Source organism: Rattus norvegicus, chromosome 6, assembly GCF_021556685.1.
Source record: "Rattus norvegicus strain SHRSP/BbbUtx chromosome 6, alternate assembly SHRSP_T2T, whole genome shotgun sequence".
NCBI classification, from domain to species: domain Eukaryota; kingdom Metazoa; phylum Chordata; class Mammalia; order Rodentia; family Muridae; genus Rattus; species Rattus norvegicus.
Genome location: NC_141539.1, coordinates 116,641,442 through 116,656,403, shown reverse-complemented (window position 1 = coordinate 116,656,403; position 14,962 = coordinate 116,641,442). Strand labels below are relative to the sequence as shown.

The 14,962-nt window shown below is 45.7% G+C and overlaps 1 protein-coding gene across 2 annotated transcripts in view; it reads left to right on the top strand.

Moving 5' to 3' along the window:
• Ston2 (stonin 2) overlaps positions 1–14,962 on the top strand; it is a 142,077-nt gene that overhangs the window by 116,183 nt on the left and 10,932 nt on the right. For both annotated transcript variants that reach the window (NM_001135874.2, NM_001443985.1), the window contains 1 exon segment: positions 10,001–11,839. In NM_001135874.2, the coding sequence (NP_001129346.1) occupies positions 10,001–11,839 (1,839 nt within the window).

Genomic DNA, 14,962 nt, shown 5'->3' with positions numbered 1-14,962 from the left:
TACATAGCTGCCATCCCAGCACTCAGCATCTCCCTTCATCCTCCCCCATGAAAGAAAGCAAGAAAGTGGCTTGAGGTTGGCCAGTCCTGGTGATACTAAATTGTAGTCCCAACACCATGTATACGAGGTTACAGAGGCTACATGCAATGTCATTCCTTCTTGTCTCAGATCTTAGCTTCTCTCCTTGTATGACTTTAGCTGATCACTGAACCTCCATGGAGGCCTTAGTGTCCCCATTCCTAAAACACAGTTATAATAGGCCATGACCCGGGTCTCAGGGTTTCTCATGGGACAGAATACCTAGCTGTAGGTACTGTTAGGCTCAGCTTGACTTCTGTCACATGTGCATAGGTGAGGCAACAGATACCACCTAGTGTACTACTGCATGTTTAGCTGCAAAGGAGATTCAAGATGGTCCCTAGCAATGCCCAAGTGTAGAGCACAAGGCTACATATATGGTATTTTCACATCACACGCACACACACATACACACACACACACTTCAGCTTAGGTTCACCCAGGCCAAAGGCATTGAATTTCTTGTCCCAGAAAGACTCTCTGGTACAATGACAGCTCATTACTTAGAGCTAGAGGCTTGTCTTTGTGTTGTAGAACTGTCCCATCACCTTGTGGACAGTGTGAGCGTCGGTTAAGAAGAGTAATGGAGCTGAAATGGTTTTGCCCAGTAGCCAGACAAGCCTAAAGGGTTCTAACTACCAATGCCTATCTACCCACAGACCCCACAGACCCCACAGACCCCATCTTGTCATCTACCTGTGACTTTGTTGCTAAGTAGCTTGTGTGACAAGGAATAGAAGCCCACTCAACTAAACAAAAAAATAATAATAATTTGTTCTAAGAACATAGTAGTATGTAAAACAAGCAGGAAAGCGGGACACTCGGGTTTTAGAAAATGTCACTTACGTTTTGTCACAGAATACCCCCAAATCTAGGGGCCCGAAGCGGTCACTTGTTTACCTCACACTGCTGTAAATCAGCATTCTAGACAGGGCTTGGGCATCCCATTGTGTGAGAGGTTCAGCTGGTCCCATTGAGGACTTGCTCATGGAGCCTGCAGTCGGTTGACTGGCTGTTCTGTCCGTTCTCTTCCATGCCCTGGAAGGTCACTCACACAATAGGTCTCAGGGTCTCAAGTGCTGGGAAAACATTAAATCTGCCCCCAAAATATACATGAACCTAAATGGACAAGCATTTTTCAAATTTCCACTTGTAGTAGATAATTTCAGTTATTAATGAGAGTATCACAGGACTGCACTCATAGTCAGATGGACCCAGACCATGGGTAGACATAGAATCCCTGGCCTCTTTTGGTGTCTGCAGTGAGAACTTTGGTTTCTTTAAAAAAACAAAACCACAGAAGTAGGACTGGGCTTTCATTTTAATCCGGGGTGCGGGATATGGGGCTGCTTCAGATTGCCACAGCAGCTGACTAGGACTCCCCTCATGCAGGAGTGTGGTTTTGCCAGTGGCATACGGTTTATGTGTTGTGTGACATTTAGAACTCTGGGGACTTTTCAGAGGGTATATTAATGCTAGGGCCCTGAAAGGTGTGGTGGGTCGTTGGTTGGTTGCTGTTGGTCATGGTTTGTTAAGTAGTCACATGTGAAGAAGTAATAGAAAAAGAAGAAATTAGATATCCTGACAGTGGATTCAAACTTGCCCCAGGGAACTCAATGGCTGTGATCAACAGGAAGTAGTATACTGATAATTTTGCCTCCTTTCCTTTCTATCCTTTTCCCTCTTCTATACAGTGTTGTGGAGTTGAAGGGATGGGGAAAAGGTAGAGAAGGATGGAAGGAAAAAGAACCCACGAAGTAGCCCAAGTTCAGCCTCCAGGTTCCAGGGACGGCTGAGAAACTTCTCCTCAGTGTCCCAGGGACGGCTGAGAAACTTCTCAGTTTTGTTGTTGTGTTTTGTTTTGTTTTTAACTTTTTATTGATTCTTTGTGAATTAGCACCATACACCCCCACCTTGCAACCTCCCTCCAAAAATAAAACACACAGCTACAATGACAACAGAAGCAACATTCCCCTCTCCTCTTCTTCTGTTTGACTAATAGAGAAAACTAAGAGCCTCATGCTTGCCTGGCAGGTATTTTACCAACTATGCCATTTTCCCAGCCCCATGGGCCAGACATTATTTTTTTTCATTTGTTTATGTATCTTGAGACAGAGTCTCTGTCTACATGGCCATGACTGTCCTGGAACTCACTATGTAGACAAGGCTGGCCTTGAACTCATAGATAGCCACCTGCCTCTGTCCTCCTGAGTGCTGGAATTAAAGGCATATACTGCCAGGCCATGCCAGGCCAGCCATTCTTCATTTCATTGTCCTTAGTAAAACTCTTTAAACTAGCCACATTATTGGTTGATGCTGAAGTTTATAGGGGACTGAGGATGCGGAAGTTTATGGGGGACTGAGGAATATTCCTAGGATGGCTCAAAGTTGGCGGTAGAGCCCAGCATGGGCTCAAGAACTCAGTCAGACATTAATACAAATCCCCTTTAAGGCAGCCTCTCCCTTGTGACCTGTTCTCACCCAGGAAACACTTGTATATATCTGCTACAAAGTGTGAGTGTGGTAGCAGGTCAGGAAGAGTGTTACACAAATGCACCATCTGGAAAGAGTTTAGCACTGTTTTCTCAGATCTTCTTAATGCAGTTGGTCAGAAATTTTGAGAGATTTAGAAATACACCTACACCTACACCTGCTGAATAAATCCATTGAATTGTTAGAGGTTGGTTTGTTCCCTGTCTAAGGTCTTGATATGTTCACAGGTTTAAGTTTTTTTTTAAGGTTTATTTATTATTTTATGTGAGTGTTTTGCCTGTGTGTATGTTTGTGGACCACATGTGTGTCCGATGCTCTCAGAGGTCAAAAGTAGACAGCAAATCCCCTAAGACTGGAGTCACGGCAGTTGTGAAATGCCATGTGTGTCCTAAGAAATAAAGCCAGGTTCTCCACAGGAGCAGAAAGTACTCTTTAACCACTGAGTCCGTTGGTCTAGCCTCTATTATTCTTATCAATCACTTTCTATACGACTTTTGTCTCTTCTGATCTTGGTAAAAGAGGGTTAGACAAATGAACAAATTATGCCATCCAAATCCATTTGAAAAGAAATGGCCTGCTGCATACACGAGAGATGTTTGTTTATTCTGTTGTTGCCAATATTGTTGTTCAAAAACCAACATGAGAAGAAGTGAGTTTTGGGTAACACAGGAGACTGAATCTGTAGAGAGCCTTCCAGCATATAGGACTCACAGCCAACCTTCTTATGGAGGATGTTGGGCCCCAGTCAAGACTTCTGGAATTCCTTTGGGAAACTATATTATAGCTTCCAAGGTCAATAAGTAGAAGTTATCCAGACTCAGGATGTCTGTTCTCTCTCACATATGTGCACAAGCATGTGCGATAATGTGTTAGAGCTCCCAGCGCTGCAATTAACTCTCCTTTCCACCACATCCCAAACAAATTGACAGAATTAACTTTGATGAATCAGAAATCCCCATCACTAAAGCTTACACAATGGAAATATACATAGAAGTACCACGTGTGAAGGCTGGGGTAGGAAGTCAAGTGATGGAGTGCTTACCAGGCAAACACGAGGACCTGATGGTTGCCAAAACTCATATTTGATAGTAGGTGGGTGGGTGGGTGGGTGGGTGGGTGGACGGACGGACGGATGGACGGACGGATGGACGGACGGACGGACGGACGGACGGATGGATGGATGGATGGATGGATGGATGGATGGATGGATGCCAGCATGATGGTACACACTTGTAATCCCAGTGCTGGGGAGCTGGAGACAGTCAGATCCTGGGATTTGCTCCCCAGTCAGCCTTGCCTACTTGGTTAAGTTCCCGGCCAGTGAAAGACTATTTTAAGATAATGAGGATCACAGGTAATAGGTGATAGCTGAGGTTGACCCCATCTTCCACATGCATGCACTCTTTCATGCACACGTATGTGCACACACGTAAGAAGTACTAGGTATGAAAAGGATGGTTAAGTACCAGCTCTTAGGGGTTTATACTGATGATAGGACATTAGCGGGCTAAGAGGTACATTAGACAGTACTGTGTTATGGGCAGAGGCCCTGATGAGACTTGAAATCTTCATTTCATTCAGGTTTGGGGAGCAGGCTCTGACCTCATAACCCAGACAGTCTTCAAGCTCTTGGTCCTGTGACATGTGGTCACTATGGCATCATCCCTGAGGAGTAGCTTGGCTTTTATTACTTGCTCACATAACCAGGGAGGTAATGAACGAAGTGCTTTGGTTGTCCCACTCCTCTGTGCATCCGTTCTTTTTTGTAATGTAACTACCGTAATTCACGGGTCGTAAAGGTGATAGTGTGGTGTGTCTTTAGTTGCTGAGCAATCCCAGGATTTATAATTGTCTTATGATTACACTAAACTTAATTTTACCAGCTCACAGGAGAGAGAGGATACTATTAGAAACTGATAGTAATGTAAGGTCGGGATTCAGTTCCCTTAGTGTATAGCGATCGACCCTAATCTTCACTAACTTCCTGGAACTTACCTCGGTATCTAGAGATTACTTGGCGCCTGTAGATGCCCTGCATTGTTACTGGCATATGTTCATCATCACACGGTAAAGAGGAGAGGGTCTGAGGTGTGTGAGTGCATGAGTGAGACTTGTTTGGAGGGAGCATTCAGCTCTAATGATTCACCTGCTCCATTCAGAGCACGGGCACTATAGTCTGGCTGCTTCAAGGGATTCACCAGCACTCTTCCAGGAAACAGTGTGCCTGAGCCCCAGGCCTGGTAGCTTCTAGGCAAAGAACTGTCTTCCATCTGTCAAGATGGAGAGGCTCTTTCCCTCCTGTACTCTATGCATTGCCTCTTAGAGTGACTTCTCTGAAGTTCTCAAGCCACGAAACATGGTCCACTTTTACAGAATCCCTAGCTCCGGGTGGTGACGCCCTACTGGGTAACTAAAGTTGGTCCTACTGGCTACAGCAAGATGTATGACACGGCTCTGTGAACTAGAAAATGGAGCTTTTATCTAAGACAGTGGGAGAAACTTAGAAAAGAAAATGGATATTAAGGCAGGGAACTAGTAGGCCTAGATTGACTGAAGTTTACTTGTTAGAGGACAAGACGAAAGAATACAGAAATTTCTCATTAAATTGTCTCTTTGTGGAAAAGTGCTCCATGATCAAACAGAGGCCAAAGTTTGGAACTCCAGAGAAAAGATCAATCCCTGGCCATATGTAAGGATACACATTAACAGCTTGCTAGAAAGGGAAATATTCCTGAACCATTGACAGACTTCAAATTCCGATGCCCAGTCAGTCGGTCTTAATAAGCAGAGAGAAACTGACAGAAAAGCCGTGCGCACCATTCGAAGAAGGTCCTTGGTAAACACCAAGGTTTGTGTTGATGCATGGTCTGTTAATTAAGCGCTGGGTGGCAGATCAATACATTTGCTTCCTGCTTCAGGAAATGTCTGTCCAGGTATCCTTACCAGCATGACAGCATCCTCAGTCCTGGACGGAACTTAGGACAGGCAGAAAGATTCGAATCGCGGAGTTGAATATCTCCTTGTACTTCATAAAGCTAGAAGCTCCTTTGGGAAGTTCATTTGAGTAACTTCTGCCCTTGCACCCTCACGTATTTGGGGTGACCTTCTGCCCAGGGACTTCTGTATGAAGAGATGTCAGGCTTTGTTTAATTACCATCTTTCTCCCAAATTGGACAAAGCCCCTAAGTTTATGGCAGCATAACTCTTGCCATTGTCAAATGGAGAACGTTAATCAGGTTTTTCAGAGCAAACAGTAAGGGAATAGTGACTGATGAAGATGGACAGCAAAATGACTTCTAATCTCACGGTAAGGCAGTTGTCTCTTTAAGATACATCTATTCTTATATGTGTACATGTTCTGCCTGCACAGATGTATATGCACCACAGGACCTGCAGCCAGGAGAGGGGTTAGAACCCTGGGACTGAAGTTGAATGTGGTTGTGAGTTACCATGGGACTGGCAGGAACTGTACTTTTAACCTCTGAGCCATCTCTTTAGTCCCTGGGCAGTTTTCTCCAAACCACCAAACCACGGTCTTCTCAGCAAAATGAAAGGGTTATGTTTTGCTGTCTCTAGGAAATGCTCCACTCCTCTGTCCATACCTCAGATTGCTATATGGCTACTTCAGTGCCTAGTGTTTATATTAAATAAAACCCGCAGCACAGACTCTTGGCTCGTATCTCTCCCAGCAAAGCCAGTGGACATCTTGCAAATAGGTTTTCTGCATGATGGCAGAAATTACACTAATGAGTTTAGGTTAACAACTGGGGGTAGCAAGATGCCCACTGAGTTCTAAATATAGAGACCGTTAATTCCCTGCCCTCACCACAGGCCATCAGCTTGGTCACCAGTGGGTCACTTAATCTTGTAGACTCTTAACCTTGAAAGAATCTGCTGCTTCCCTTCAGTTGGTGTCAGTAAAGATATTAGAAACCTCTTGGACCTTAGCGATCCTCCTGCAGTTTATACAGATTGGGAATCAGTCTTCAAATGTGGCCCTGCTTTAGCAGTCACTCAAATCATATCATACCAAAAACAGTTTTGAGGTAGCAAGTGGGAGAGTAAGTAAACCAAATGCTGACTTTTTTTTTTAATAAATGGAATTGTGGGTGATAGTTAAATTCATATCCAAGAATATACTAGCTTTTGCCTGTTTTAGACTGGGAAAAAACTAACCGTGGCTTGTTCAACACACACTATAGCAAAACTGTCTCCTGCCAACCCCCTCTGGCATTACAGGCACATGCTCCTGAACTTCAGGCTCTCCCAATTTGAAATCAGGTCCCTACACTTGTGTGGCAGACGCACTGCTCAGTGAACCAACTCCCCAGCCAAGTTTCTGTGAAAGCATCATCGCACTATTTTTGAGGGCTTTTTGTTTCTTTTTAATCTTGCTTTTATTCCATGAGCTCAACATTTGCCTTTAAAGGGTTATGAAATACCATACCCTCGCTAATGCTTAGCTAATGTTTTTAGACACATAGTTACTTTTTAAAGGAAAATACTCTTCTGTTAATAATGGGAGAGCAGCCACCAACTGTTACGCTCTTGGCCTATCAGGTAGGAATTAATATTTTCTTAAATCCATGGATAGAAAACTGAGAGACACACACACATTAAAGATGTACCTGAAGTTTAATAGCTTTAGTAAGACATAATTAAAACATGAGCAGTCCGGGGTTGGGGATTTAGCTCAGTGGTAGAGCGCTTGCCTAGCAAACTCAAGGCCCTGAAAAAAAGAAAAAGAGAAAAAACAAAAAACAAAAACAACAACAACAACAACAAAAAACCATGAGCAGTTCTAATTCTGATTATAGGGCCTTTATTCCCTCAACAGCCCATCATGGTTCTTCCCTGTGAATAAACTTGCATTGAACATTGTTCCGCGGGTGACGTGGTGCTCCATTTTAAGGGTCCAGCAGTCTACAGAATGTTTTTCTGTTGTTGAAATGTTTTTTGTTTATAGTTTTTCGGTTATCTAAACATTGGCATGTTAAACATCCCCTCCGTGCATTGTGACAAACTTGTCTTGTTATTCTCTCAGGTGAATTCATGTAAGCATTCTTGAGTTACTTTAAAAAAAAAACAACGCTTTGTGTGTGTGTGTGTGTGTGTGTGTGTGTGTGTGTGTGTGTGTGTGTGTGTGTGTGTGTGTTTGCGCGCGCGCACTGGGGATGTAACCCAGTGGTAAAGCGTCTAGCGTGAATGAACCTCAGTTCAGTTCTCAGCACTAAAATAAATTACACACCGAGTCTAATGCTTCAGTTCCTAACATCTAGCACTTTAAATAACTTGGTTTTGAAGAGGAATTTATTATAAGAAAATAATCTTCAATAGAGACAAGAGCCCTTCCCTCCCCCCCCCTTTTTTCTTTAACTTTTGTCTCAGGAGATGAAGAGGACTATTTTGGGTACAAGATTTTCAACAGAAGGGAATCTCTTGGCAAGAACATAAACAATTTTGGCAGAAAGCCACCCTCCAAAGGGACAGGACTCAGCTTGTCTTTAGCCAGTGGGTAGGGATGAGCTCAAGGCAGAAGGGATGTCCACAGCAGTAGCCAGCAAGGGACTGTATGAGTGGAGATGCTGTCTCACAGGGAGCAGCCACATTGTGACTCCTCCGAGTCCGGAGACTGCTTCAAAGAAGTAAGTGTATCGTACAGGAAGCCACTATGTTCCCCTTGTCCTTCCTTAGAAACAATAATGATTCATAAATGCAGAGGGTAAGCTTAGCTGTTCCTCCCAACTCCCTTTCCCCCAGGAAATAAACCAATTCTGTGTCTACAAAAGCACATCTGAAGGAGATGTTTATGTCCTCCTTAAGGCACTCCTTCCTCGGCCTCCTAGTACTACAGTTACAGGTAAATGCCACCGTGCCTGGCTTTCAAAATGACTCTTTCAATTAAGGAAATTGCCATCAGTTTGAACAAATTCCTTGGAAGAATGGATAACACACCAACCATGCCTTCCACGTGCAATCATGTGTGCAGTCGTGTGCAGCTTTGCTGGTTCAGTGCGGATGGATGTGATGAGCATGACAGTCATAAAATCCAAGTGTCTGTTTCAAGTTGATCCCAAATGACTGGCATCACACATGCGCACACACACATACACACACACACATACACAAATACACCCACAAACACACACATACACATACACACACGCACTCGCCTAGAAAAATAGAGCTACACCATATCAAAGCTTCTTTCCTCATCCAGACAGTAAAGTGAGGAGTATTTGCTAAAAGCCTGTGGCCTGCCTTCCTTCCCACCACTTCTTCATATTAGGGACTTAAAGGCTACACGAGTTTGGATCATTCTCTTATTAAAACCCAAATTCTTTATTTCCTTCCTTTAAGGCCCCATCAGGGTAAAATTTTATTTATAATAACTTCTTAAATTATAAAGTATATATAACCAGAGGTGGAAATTTAGATATGGAAAAAATAGATATTATATCATAAACTCTTCCTCATATTACTACAAACTTGTAAACATTGTCACGGCTAGGTATATTCCCCTGTGTGCTTAAGTAAACTGACATCACCAGTTTACTGCGCTAAAGGCAGAGGGGCCTGGGAGAACGGTGCCTAAAATTGAGGCAGACTAAAGTCTCACAAGTGTATATGTACTCCAAGGGTTAAAAAAGGTCACATGAGTAAAGTTCTCCTGAGTATATAATCATAAGGACAAGATGCATATGGCAGAAATGTGTTTTTCCATAGACGCCGATGAATACCAACAGCTGAAGTAAACTCCCTCCTATCTGCTACACCTGGGAGGAGGACAAATACACATTTCCACGTTTTGGGGAAACTGAGGTCAGAAGACTCTTGTTTTCTTGGAGTTTGCTTACCAAGCACTCAGAATTTCCCTCGAATGACTCCATTCTTGTGCCATGTTCTGACAGTCACCGAATTGTTAATGTGAATGAATTTATTACACGCACATTAAGGGTGCCTAACATGTTGTCATCCATACTTACGGATCACACTTAGGCCATAATTATTTTAAGGATAAGTACTCATGGTATTATGACTGATAGACTATAGGGTTTGTTTAAGAATATAGTTATTCTTTAAAGAATCAGTTTAGTCATTTCACACAGGAGAGTCATTTCAGTGTTTATAAACTAAGAACACACACCTTAGAGCTACGTGCAGAAACCGTCTGTTTCACATGTTAGTGCATCTGTTTTGACAAAGCCATCATGCTCTTACTGCCTTTAATGTGGTGGCACCTCCAATATGCCACATGCAAAATCACGAGACTTGTGTGCAAACAAGGAACTCTATGCATTCGAGACACGTGGTACGCTGCTTGGGAACTCACTGGGTTCTAGATAAACCTTTGCCTCCCCCATTTCAATTTCCCGTAACCCCGAGGTTCCCCAGGGCAGCTCCTCATGTCTTTTCCTTTCCCTTTCAGACAATTCCTCCTCCCTCCAGGAAGATGAAGAAGTAGAAATGGAGACCATCAGTTGGTGGGCAGGCAGTCCAGCCATGAACGGGCATCCTGCCGTCCCACAGGTGACCACTGCTCGTTTCCCCAGCTGGGTCACCTTTGAAGACAATGAAGTCGGCTGCCCTTCGCCAACAGTCCCCTCTCCAAAGAAGCCAAATGCTCCATCTGCTGCAACTGCTGGCCCAGACGTACCTTTCAACTCAACTGGGTCATTTAAGAGGGACCGTCCCAAGAGCACACTGATGAACTTATCCAAAGTTCAGAAGCTGGACATATCCTCCTTAAACCGTCCACCTTCTGTCACGGAGGCCCCACCCTGGAGGGCCACCAATCCTTTCCTGAATGAGTCGCTCCAGGACATACAGCCCTCCCCCATCAACCCGTTCAGTGCTTTCTTCGAAGAGCAGGAACGGCGCTCCCAAAACAGTTCCATTTCCGGTACCTCGGGCAAAAGCCAAAGAGATTCTCTGATTGTCATCTACCAGGATGCCATCAGCTTTGATGATTCAGGCAAAAGCCAGTCCCACCCCGACGCTATTGAAAAGCTCAAGCAACTCCAAATTGATGATCCCGATCCCGTTGGCAATGCAGCCCTGCCCGATGACGACCCCACAGCCTCGGTTGAACCCGATGCGCCCTCACCCACCTCAGCGCTATCTCAGCCCAGGGATGGATGGCCAATGATGCTGAGAATCCCCGAGAAGAAAAACATCATGTCCTCCAGGCACTGGGGACCAATCTACATCAAACTGACTGACAGTGGTTACCTGCAGCTGTATTACGAGCAAGGCCTAGAAAAACCATTCCGGGAATTCAAGCTGGAGATCTGCCACGAGGTGTCGGAACCCCGGCTCCAAAACTATGATGAGAATGGGAGGATCCACAGCTTGAGGATAGACCGGGTCACTTACAAGGAGAAGAAGAAATACCAGCCCAAGCCTGCTGTGGCCCATGCAGCCGAAAGGGAACAGGTAATTAAACTGGGCACTACCAACTACGACGACTTCCTGAGCTTCATCCACGCGGTTCAGGACCGCCTCATGGATTTACCAGTGCAGTCGATGGACTTGAGCACAGTTGGCTTAAACTACCTCGAAGAGGAGATTACAGTGGACATCCGAGATGAGTTCTCTGGCACAGTAAGCAAAGGAGACAACCAGATCCTACAGCACCACGTCTTGACACGGATCCACATACTGAGTTTCCTCTCTGGGCTCGCCGAGTGCCGCTTGGGCCTCAACGACATCCTCATCAAAGGGAACGAAATCGTCTCCCGGCAGGACATCATGCCCACCACCACCACCAAGTGGATCAAGCTCCACGAGTGCCGTTTCCACGGGTGCGTGGACGAGGACGTGTTTAACAGTTCCCGGGTCATTCTGTTCAACCCTCTGGATGCCTGCCGGTTCGAGCTAATGAGGTTCAGGACCGTGTTTGCCGAGAAGACCTTGCCCTTCACCCTCAGGACAGCAGCGAGCATTAACGGGGCGGAAGTGGAGGTGCAGAGCTGGCTGAGGATGTCTCCCGGCTTCTCTTCTAACCGTGACCCTCTCACTCAGGTTCCCTGTGAGAACGTAATGGTTCGCTACCCAGTACCCAGTGAGTGGGTGAAAAACTTCCGCAGGGAAAGTGTTCTAGGGGAAAAGTCTTTGAAAGCCAAAGTGAACCGGGGGGCAAGTTTTGGCTCCGCTGGCGCCTCTGGCTCGGAGCCCGTCATGAGAGTAACTCTGGGAACAGCCAAGTACGAGCACGCCTTCAACTCCATTGTGTGGAGGATAAACCGGCTGCCAGACAAGAACTCAGGTAGGGATCCTCGTCTCTGGAAACAACCACTGAGACTGAGGTGGGGGTCAACCTTCCACGGCCTGCTAGGCCAGTGTGTAGCATTGGTTATGCCGTATGGTAGAAGTGGTGGTGATGGGGAGGGGGGAAAGGGACTAGAGAAGTCCGTGTATAGGAATAGCCAAGATGACTTAGTATACCTCATCTCTTCCCGGCCTTACCATTCTCATCTCCCATAAGGAGTATTCATTATACTACTCAGCTCTGTGGCCAAATAGCTGTCCAGGGCAGCTTCTGCATTACGTGCGTGTGTTTATGTTCCTGTGAGGAGTGTGTGTGTGCAAATGTGTGTGTGTGTGAGAGAGAGAGAGTATGTGTGTGTAAGTGTGTGTGTGAGAGTGTGTGTGTGAGTGTGAATGTGTGAGAGTGTTGTGTAAGTATGTGTGGGTGTGGGTGTGAGTGTGTGTACAAATGTGTGTATGTGTGTGTGAGTGTGTGAGAGTGTTGTGTGTATATGTATGTGTGAGTGTGTGAGAGTGTTGTGTGTGTATGTGTGTGTGAGTGTGTGAGTGTTGTGTAAGTGTGTATGTGTGTGAGAGAGTATGTGTGTAAGTGCGTGTGAGAGTGTGTGTGTGTAAGTGTGTGTGAGAGTGTGTGTAAGTGTGTGAGTGTGTGAGTGTTGTGTAAGTGTGTATGTGTGTGTGGGTGTGTGTGAGTGTGTGTGCAAATGTGTGTATGTGTGAGAGTGTTGTGTGTGTATGTGTGTGAGTGTGTGAGAGTGTTGTGTAAGTGTGTATGTGTGTGAGAGTGTGTGTGTGTATGAGAGTGTGTGTGAGTGTGTGAGAGTGTTGTGTGTGTGCAAATGTGTGTGTGAGTGTGTGAGAGTGTTGTGTGTGAGTGTGAGTGTGTGAGAGTGTTGTGTAAGTGTGTGTGTGAGTGTGTGTGTGCAAATGTGTGTATGTGTGTAAGTGTGTGTGTGAGTGTGTGAGAGTGTTGTGTGTGTATGTGTGTGTGAGTGTGAGAGAGTGTTATGTGTGTGAGTGTGTGAGAGTGTTGTGAGTGTGTGTGTGTGTGTGTGTGTGTGTGTGTGTGTGTGTGTGTGTGTGTGTAAGCACATATGTGTAGAGGCCAGAGACTGTCATCAGATGCCATTGGTAGGGTGCTGGCCACCCCGTTTGGGAGAAAGATTCTCTCACTGGCCTGGAACTCCATTTGCCAAGTTCAGCCAGGGTCCCGAGTGATCTGCATGTCTTTGTTTCCCTACCGGTGGTTCATGCGTTCTGTTGTTTTAATTATTTTACTATTTTATGTATGGCCTTTTGGGCCGCACATATGTCTGTGCACCCTATGCATGCACTGCCCTCAGAGGCCACAAGAAGGTTTCAGATCCCATAGAACTGAAATTACAGAGGTTTGTGCCTTACCATGCAGTTGGTAAGAATAAAACTCAGGTTCCCTGCAGGAGCAGCCAGTGCACTCAGCCTCTGGGCCTTGTCTCCAGCCCACCCCAGCCACGGGACTATCTGCAGACCCCCCACACCTGCCTCTTTTACCTGACACCAAATCCAGGTCCCTGTGTACACATTTTACTTGTTCAACCATCAACAAGTTCTGTTGAAGTGTTTTTCCTTCTGGAACCCATTGAAGTATTAGGACTAGGAGCAAGTATTAGTATTAGTGCCAGAAGCAGTTCATTCCCAGGTCCCAGAACATGTGGGTTCTGAAGAGGAATCCTTCCAACGACAATCCCCTTGATGAAGGTGAAAGAGTCAGTGTACATCCAGGCATAGGCACAGTCTGTGTGAGAGCTGCGCCTTCCGCAACGAGCCACTGTTGGTCATGGTGTATTAGACCCAGAGTTTGGTTTTGGGACTCGTGATGGAAAAGAGATTAAGTAGCCAGGATACCAGGGTCCAAAGGGCTGAAGTTCCAGCAGACAGAAAAATAAAGAGTGTTTGATTTGAACAAACAAACTTCCCAGCCTAGCTGTCCTGCTCACAGCCAGCGGCTTCGCTACTGTGTCTGGGAGAGCCCAGGAGACAGTTACTAGCAAAACTTCTTGACTGAGAAAGCAAAACCGTGCTAACGGCTTTATTTCTGGAGTATGTCGACGTGACCTCAGTGGCCCGCAAAGAGCCTGTGATCCCACAAGCCCTTAAACCACTTCTCTTGTCTGCAATAAAGCGTGCCCATCTGTTAAGGAAAGTGGATTAGCTAGTCAGAGGAAAATCGCACCGCTGCTTTCTTATGGTACCTCTGCTAAACTATTACAGTGCGTCCAGGGTATGCTGCTACAAGTGTGGATTTGGTTGCGTTATCATATCTCAAATGGAATTCGATGAGATAGACAGAGGAACTGCGGCTGCCCGGGAGAAGGCAAACACCGGCCTTCTGTGTCAGACACTGGGTGCGGCAATGCAAGCTGAGGAGACAATCAGACCTCTGTGCTGGAGGCTGGGGCGGCCACCCTCCGCTCCTACGCTGGGTTTTAAAACAGTCTTCAGCCCTGTGCTGGCTGTCTCCTCTCTCCCCTGCTCAGCACTGGGTTCTTCTCCCGGGGCTTATGTGCTGGCTGCCTCAGTCACTGGGGCCCATCTCGCTTGACAGTGGAAACGAGAAGCCCTGAGTTCTCCTGTGGCACAAAAGCCCCGGGGAAGAGAGAACTGTGTGTGAAAGGACTGGGCTTTCAAGCTTGGGACCTCAGAGGAGAGGCTAAGATCTGACAGGTGACATTACTCACCTGAAATCACAAAAAACACACACAAGGGTCTCTTCTTCATACCACAGCTCCTCTTTATACATGAGCAGAATACGTACACGCCTCAAATAATCTACACCCTGGAAACACAGATGTGTAGTTTCTCAATGTGTGCAAATAATATCAAAGTGACTTAAAATACTCAAAAGTACTGCGAGGAGGATTTTAGTCAAGGCTGACCTTAAATGGGTAGGAGTAGAGGCCTTCGGTATGAGTAGATCATTGAAATGAGGAAAGGTTAAACATCAGACATCAGAAAAGAAAGCTCTGAAGCAGCCCTAGTCACAGAAACTAATGGTCATCTACTCAGTACAGCCATGGAGACAATTTTTGTGTCAGTCATTTTTGGTCCGTGGGCAACTTGGCTCAAGTTGACAAGTGACCAG